The 8,061-nt window shown below is 47.9% G+C and overlaps 1 protein-coding gene across 1 annotated transcript; it reads left to right on the forward strand.

Annotated features, from left to right (window-relative positions):
• Positions 1-2,652: 2,652 nt before the first annotated feature.
• Positions 2,653-3,600, forward strand: LOC102457426 (olfactory receptor 52L1-like). Its single transcript, XM_006116200.2, has one exon. The coding sequence runs from the start codon at positions 2,653-2,655 to the stop codon at positions 3,598-3,600; it is 948 nt and encodes a 315-aa protein (XP_006116262.2).
• Positions 3,601-8,061: the final 4,461 nt, after the last annotated feature.

Below are 8,061 nucleotides of genomic sequence, written 5' to 3' on the forward strand. Positions count from 1 at the left end.
TCTCTTTACAGGGTAAAATCAAATTTACTCGACAGACCTTATTTTCAATATGCCGTGTTGTAAACCGGTGCTAATTATATATCTAGACTTTTTTTTTAACTTGTCCATTCCCAGCTTTTCTGTTGTTTCCCAATATGGTCAATGTTTACATTTCTCCCTTTATTTTCAATACTTTATGTTTAATAAAGGACTGTCCGTTATCAGTCTTTATCTGGCTGGGAACTTTTTGGCTCTGCTGTTGCTTGATTGCACTCTACTAAATCTAAATGAAATATGAGGTTCATTGCTCGCTTCTTAACTCTGGGGTTGGTAACTTTAAGAGTGTGTCTAGACTACAGTGTTTTTTCGAAAAAACTTCCCCTGCGTCTAGACTGCTGCCGTGTTTTTTTCTAAATTAAATCGAAAGAACACGGCATTTTTTGTGACCGCAGAAAACTTCATTTTATGAGGAAGAACGCCTTTTTTTGAAAGTGCTCCTTCGAAAAAAGGCGTTCTTGAATGCAAACAGGGCTTTTCAAAAGAGAGCTCAAGACTGCCTGGGTGGTCTCTTTCGAAAAAATTGGCTCGCTTTTTCGAAAGAAGTGGTTGCAGTCTAGACACTCTCTTTCAAAAGAGGCTTTTTTGAAAGGTTCTTTCGAAAAAGACTCTTTCGAAAGAGGCTTGTAGTCTAGACGTAGCCTAAGGATTCAACTGTAGATTTTGTTTAATATCCTCCATGACAAGTAGTGGACTTGAAAGTGTTCCATCCATTCATGTCATAAGAGTACCTTGCGCTGCTTCTTTCTAATTGTAGAACAAAACTATTTCTTGAACACATCTACTTTTTCTGCCACATTAATGAGTTTCTTTCCTCCCTCTAGGAACTGGCCTAACTATATTTAATAATCATTTTTTCCCTGATGTCTTAAATGCTCCTTATTAACATTTACAACTTTCTAAATGTATTCCTTGCTATCTATTTTCCCTTTTTTTCTCATTATTTTATATAATCTTCCTCTCTAATTAATGCCTTCAATTTGCTACTCAACTGGGTTTTTAACCAAAGTGGTTCACCTTCACCCACTGTGGGACTATTAACTATCAAATAAATTCTTCTTTAAAAAAGGCCAAAATCTAATTCTCATTTTTTACATCTATATTTTTCCTTCTCATCGGTTGTACTAATCATTTTCCTCAGCTTTGGGGAATTACACAAGTTGAAACACTTAGTCCGTGTCTACACTATAAGGAAGATTGACGCTGCCATAATCAATCTTCTGGGGTTCGATTTAGCAGATCTAGTGAAGACATGCTAAATCGATCTCAAAGGGCACCAAAGTTGGTGCCAAAATTCCTGTTCCTCAAAAGGAGAAAGGAAAGCCAATGGGAGCACTTGTTCCTACTGACCTCCCGCTGTGTGAATGGTGATTTAAGATACATTGACTCCAGGTACGCAATTAATGTAGCTGGAGTAGTGTATCTTTGGTCAGCCTTCCACTCTGGTGTAGAGCAGCCCTAAGTGTCTCTAACTACTACTTCTTGAGCTCTCTTCTTTGTTTTCCATTGGAATTTTAATATGTTCCATTCTTTATTTTCCTCTCTTCTGTCATATGCTCCCTTATTTGTCTCTTCCCTAAAATAACAGTCTGCCCTTTTCTGGCAGCTCGCTCTCATACCATGTTTGTTTTGGCCACTGCTGTGGTAAGTAGGTACTCCCATGGAGTTGCTAGCAGTGATTTCGAGGCATTGTCCCTGAGATTTGTTCTACTTGAGATATTTATGTTCAGATAAATGTTTGTTTGTTTGTTTTCTTCTCAGAGCTTGAGGCTCCAGGTGAATGGGGAATTCCCTGCAGAACAGGCTCCTAGGCCTGGCTTTCACTGCATGAAGAACCACTGAGGAATGGCCAGGACCAACACTCATGTTTCCCGCTGATACCTTCTCAGGCTGTCTCTAGACTGGCCAGTTTTTCCGGAAAATCAGCCGCTTTTCCGGAATAACTTGCCAGCTGTCTACACTGGCTGCTTGAATTTCCGCAAAAGCACTGACTTCCTACTGTCTGAAATCAGTGCTTCTTGCAGAAATACTATTCTGCTCCCAGTCAGGCAAAAGTCCCTTTTGCGCAAAGCTTTTGCGCAAAAGGGCCAGTGTAGACAGCTCAGATTTGTTTTCTGCAAAAAAGCCCGGATCGTGAAAATGGCGATCGGGGTTCTTTTGCGGAAAAGCGCCTCTAGATTGGCCACGGATGCTCCGTGCCAATCTAGACGCTCTTTTCCGCAAATGCTTTTAACTAGATGCTCTTTTCCGGAAAACTTTTCCGTTAAAAGCATTTGCGGAAAATCATGCCAGTCTAGACGTAGCCTCAGAGTTTTCAGATGTAGCCCCATTATAGGAGGGATTGGCATTAGCAGCATCACATGCTCAGCAATCATTTCTCTCAACAGTGAAAATGCCATTTTTCAGGCTGTGAAGAGCAAACAATTTCCTTTACCCAAGAGAACAGCTTCCACAAGTGCTCCCAGTGTCTGAAATGTACATGGTCTCTCCATCTAGGCATTTGCACTGCGACCATTGCTCTAGACCCTTGGCAAAAAAAGAAAGTCAGAGGAACTTACAGGAGACATCATAGAATCATCGTTCTGCCACGGAGTTGGACAGTGTCTCTCCTACTCCATGTTAGATTTCAACACAACCGACATCACCAGCCCCTCCACCTTCATCCTGCTGGGCATCCCTGGCCTGGAGGCCTCGCATGGCTGGATCTCCATCCCATTCTCTGTCATGTACATCATAGCCCTCTTGGGGAATTTCACCATCCTGTTCGTTGTGAAGACAGAGCCGAGCCTCCATGGACCCATGTACTATTTCCTCTGCATGCTGGCTTTCAGTGACCTGGTCCTGTCTACATCCATCCTGCCTAAAATGTTGAGCATTTTCTGGTTCAAATCCAGGGAGATCGATTTTGGTGCCTGCCTCACCCAGATGTACTTCGTTCACTCCTTCTCAGCTATCGAGTCTGGGATCTTCGTGGCCATGGCGTTGGATCGCTACGTGGCCATCTGCCATCCCCTGCGACATTCCACCATCCTGACAAACCCGGTTGTGGCCACGATTGGCCTGGCTGTTGCACTGCGTGGCGTCATGCTCATGCTGCCCTTTCCCTTACTGGTGAGGCAGTGGCCATATTGCAGAACTAACATCATCAGCCATTCATACTGTGAGCACTTCGCCGTGGTGAAGCTGGCCTGCACTGACATCCGTGTCAGTAGTTATTACAGCCTTTCTGTGGCATTTTCTGTCACTGGTCTGGACGTGTTTTTCATTGCTGTGTCCTATACCCAGATCCTCAGGGACATCTTCAGACTCCCCACAAAAGATGCCCAGCTCAAGACTTTTGGGACCTGCAGCTCCCACCTGTGTGTCATCTTAACCTTCTACATTCCAGGTCTTTTCTCCTTCCTCACACACCGGGTTGGCCACAATGTACCCCCACAGTTCCACATAATCTTTGCCAGTGTGTACCTCCTGGTTCCCCCCATGCTACACCCCATCATCTATGGGGTGAGGACCAGACAAATCCAGGAGAGGCTGCTATGGATCGTTACTCATAAAAGAATGTAACGTTTTCCCCTGGTGCTCTAACTTTTTGACTAAGTGCATGAGAAATCTGGGAATCAGTCCATGTAGAACTCATTGGGTGGAGCATATGACCTATGAGGAGCGGCTGAGGGAGTTGGGTCTGTTTAGTCTGCAGAAGAGAAGAGTGAGGGGGGGATTTGATAGCAGCCTTCAACTTCCTGAAGGGAGGTTCCAAAGAGGATGGAGAGAGGCTGTTCTCAGTGGTGACAGATGGCAGAACAAGGAGCAATGGGCTCAAGTTGTGGTGGGAGAGGTCCAGGTTGGATAGTAGGAAAAAACTATTTCACTAGGAGAGTGGTGAAGCACTGGAATGGGTTACCTAGGGAGTAGTGGAGTCTCCATCCCTAGAGGTGTTTAAGTCTCGGCTTGACAAAGCCCTGGCTGGGTTGATTTAGTTGGGATTGGTCCTGCCTAGAGCAGGGGGCTGGACTTGATGACCTTCTGAGGTCTCTTCCAGCTCTATGATTCTATGATTGGGTTGCCCCCTTCCTAATTCCTTGTACCTGGACCCTGAGTCCACGCCCCTTGCCCCACCTCTTCTGCCACAGTTCTTCACACACACACAGAATGGGAAGCGACTGTCAAGGAAGGAGTCCTGCAGCAAAGGATCTAGGGATCACAGTGGACCACAAGCTAAATATAGCTATGTCTACACTGCAGGCTTCTTTCGGAAGAAGCCTTTTTCAGAAGAGATCTTACAAAAAAATTCTTCTGAAAGAGAGCATCCACACACAAAAGCATATCGACAGGCTTTTTCGAAAGAGAAGGTCCAGACTGATTGGATGGTCTCTTGCATAACAGGCCACCCAGAACCACTTCAGCCAGGGCTTTCCGTCACCAGTTGCTTCGAGTGCTGGTGCCGGAGCCTTGCAGAAACACTCACTTAAAGCCCCCTTCTCCCTCCCCCCCGCCCAGACAGCCATTTCTCTGCTTCTGCTGCATGCTTGCCTACCTCTCCGAGGCTCAATAAAGCTCTCTCAGTGCCTGCTGTGGTAATCCTGTTTTTTTGGACACCACACAGCCATGCTGCAGTTTTTGGAGCACATTGTGCCAGCTGCCTTCCTGGTCCTGCACAAGCTTGACCCCGAGTTCATTCTGAGGACCCTCTCCCTGGGTGAGGAAGCTACTCTCTGGTGACCACACCCTACTGTGGATAGTTGTTTCTGGAGCCTGAGAACCAGTTCAGAGAGGTGGGGCCATCTGGTTGTGGAGCGGTGGGACGACCAGCAGTAGCTCCAAAACTTGCCCGTGCAGAAGGCCACCTTTTTGGAGCTGTGTTCCTGGCTCGCCCCTGCCCTCCAGAGACGCAACACCCACCTGCAGCCCACCATCCCTCTGGAGAAGCTGGTCGCCATCACCAACTGGGAGTTTCACCACCCCCAACAGCTACCGGTCAGTGGGCAACCAGTTTGGTGTGGGGAGGTAAGGTACTCTCAGGCTGCAGTCCCTGAGGGGGTGTGTGGAAAAAGGGAGGTTGGGGGCAAGGCCCCATCCCTAGGGGGTTGTGACATCCTGCCCTCACACAGCATTGCTGCTGGGGGGTGGCCCCATAGGGGGTGGCTCTTGGGGTGCTTGAGGGAGGGGAGGGCAGGGAAGGAGGGGGAATGGCCCAGAGCCTGAGCAGCCCGAGCGACACTCGCCCCCTGTGCACCCACCCCCCCTGCCCTGTGTGTGTGACAAAGTGAGACCACTCTCCAAGGAGGCCTGAGAGCTGTCCTAGCTCACAGGCACCGGCTCCGGGGACAGGGTCATGGTCTCTGCCTCCTACTCCAGCTGGCCCTAGTCCTCCTTCTCCTCCACCGTGACCTCCAGCCGGGCGGCGATGGGGGTCTGTCTTGGTAATAGGGGCAGGTGCGGGGATCTGTCCCTGAGTACAAGTTGCGCTCTCTGGCCTAGACATATTCCTGGTGGAGCTCCTTAACCTTACTCTGGACCTGTTGCAAGGTCCGGGGTAGGTGTCTGCACTCCGCCAAGTACTCAGCCATGGGCTCCTATATGCCAGAGTTGTGGTGCTTAGCACGGAGATCCTGCAATGTCTCCACCTTGCCCCACAGCTCTAGAAGGGACAGGATCTCAGGTACAGACCAGGGGCTATGTCTAGACTGCAGGCTTCTTTCGAAAGAGGCTCTTTCGAAAGCATCTTTCGAAAGAGCCTCTTTCGAAAGAGAGCATCTAGACTGCACGGAGAAATTTCGAAAAAGTGGCTTGCTTTTTCGAAAGAAAGCATCCAGTGAGTCTGGATGCTCTCTTTCGAAGAAGCCCTATTTACATTGAAGAACGCCTTCTTTCGAAAGAGGAACTTTTGAAAGAAGGCGTTCTTCCTCGTGAAATGAGGTTTACCACCATCGAAAGAAAAGCCGCGTTCTTTCGAATTAATTTCGAAAGAACGCGGCTTGAGTCTGGATGCAGGGGAAGTTTTTTCGAAAAAAGGCTACTTTTTTCGAAAAAACCCCTGAGTCTGGACACAGCCAGGATGTTGCCCACCTCTTGGTCCCCCGGGTGGGTCCTGAGACCCGGGGGCTGCTCCCTGAAAGGGCCAAAATGGTTGTGGGGGGCTTGTGGCTCAGACATAGCTCCAGATGCCTGTGGCATGGTCAGGTTGTTGCTCCAAAGTGGACTTCGTGCCAGGAGGCTTGTCCAGGGTGCCTGCAGCTTCAAGAGGAACCAGGAGAAGGGAACCACAGAGTTGTGATTACTTTGGTCGGAGTGGCCACAAGGGCACCTTTGTTATTTCCTGAAGGTCTCTTCTGTAAGAACGCCCTGTTCCCCGTCCATGCACACCTTTTTCTAAAAGAGCTCTTTTGGAAAAAGTCTTCTTCCTCATAGAAAGAGGAGCATCAGTGTCGGAAAAACCCCTCCGCTCTTTCAATTTACTTTCAGAAGAATGCAATAACAGTGTGAATGTTCCACAAGTTTTGTTGGAGAAATGGCCATTTTTCCAACAAACCTGTGTAGTGTGCACATATACAAGTCAACAGTTGCAAAAAAAGGAAAATAAAGCCTTTTCCGAAAGATCCCTTATCCCTTATTTTAAGAGGAATAAGGGATCTTTTGGAAAAGGCTTTATTTTCCGCAAGATCCATGTCTAGACTGGCGCTTTTTTCCGGCAAAGCTCCGAGCCGGAAAAAAGCGGCAGCCATTTTTATGCTAATGAATCGGGGGAGATTTAAATCCCCACTTCATTTGCAATTGCGATATGTCTAATTTGCATCGCTTTTACGGAAAAGGGATGCAGTCTAGAAACAGCCTTGGGGTATTGTGTCCAGTTCTGGGCTCCACATTTCAAGAAAGTTGTGGAGAAATTGGAGAAGAACTAAAAAAAATTAAAGGTCTAGAAAACCTGATGTAAGAGAGAAGACTGAAAGTATTGGGTTTGTTTAGTTTGGAAAATAGAAGACTGAGAGGAACAGGATAGCAGCTTTCAAGTACCTAAAAGGGTGTAATACAGAGGAGGGAGAAAATTTGCTCTCCTTGGCCTCTGATGTTTGAATGAGAAGCAATGGTCTTAAATTGCAGGAAGGGAGGATTAAGTTGGACATGAGGAAACACCAGGTTGGACAGACATCAATCCGGGATGGTGTAGACAGTACTGGGTCTTGCCATGAGAACAGGGGACTGGACTTGATCTCTCGAGGTCCCTTCCAGTTCTAACATCATATTTCTGTGGGTTTTTTGTTGTTTTTTAGATGTAGACCGTGTCCATTCATGAAGAGGTGTGAGGAAAGGTGCCGGGAGGATCTCACCAGGAGGCTCTGTATGAGTCAGAATGGGGGCTGGAAATGGGCACATTTTAGCTTGGCTTGTGCGAGGGTCTCCCTCCTGCTGAAAAAAAAGCAGGCACAGTGAGTAGGAGTGAGCTGTGCCCGGAACTCTCCTGTTTTCATCACTCTATGAAGGAGCCACTAACAGATATCTTAGGTGGTCTGTGGGGCCAGAGGGGCGTACAAGCTGGAACACCAGGGCTCCTCACCCTTTGCAGGGGGTAGTAGGCCCTACAGCTTGGTATTGGGGGGAAACGAGAGAGTGCAATTGAAACAGGTGGCACACGAGCATGGAGAACTCTCTCAGTGTGGTTTGAAAGTGAACTGACCCCAGGCTCAGCTTCTAGAAGGGAGGGAGAATGGGACCTGATGAAAATGTCCAAAGGGGCAGGGTAGCAGCACCGTCTTGCAGGAGCCATTCAAGGATAACCCGAGAGGCGGGCACTAAGGCTGCCCCCACCCTCCCGCTCCTGAGGTATGCACAAGGGTTTCTGTGGGGTGGATTCCATGCAGCTGGCGGGTATCTCTCATTGACGCTGTGTCTTGTCATGTCTCTTTGACTGACTTCCTCGTTATCGGTAGAATCCCTCTGTCTGAGCTCTCACACTAGGCTGATGGAATGTTAAATGGAATTATGTCAGGGTCTCTGTGACCAAACACTCCAGCCGTATTCACGTGTGGG

The sequence above is a fragment of the Pelodiscus sinensis genome, chromosome 1 (assembly GCF_049634645.1).
Source record: "Pelodiscus sinensis isolate JC-2024 chromosome 1, ASM4963464v1, whole genome shotgun sequence".
Taxonomy (NCBI): Eukaryota; Metazoa; Chordata; order Testudines; family Trionychidae; genus Pelodiscus; species Pelodiscus sinensis.

Coding starts and splice junctions, on each gene's coding strand:
- LOC102457426 (XM_006116200.2), top strand. CDS start 2,653: ATGTTAGATTTCAACACAACCGACATCACCAGCCCCTCCACCTTCATC.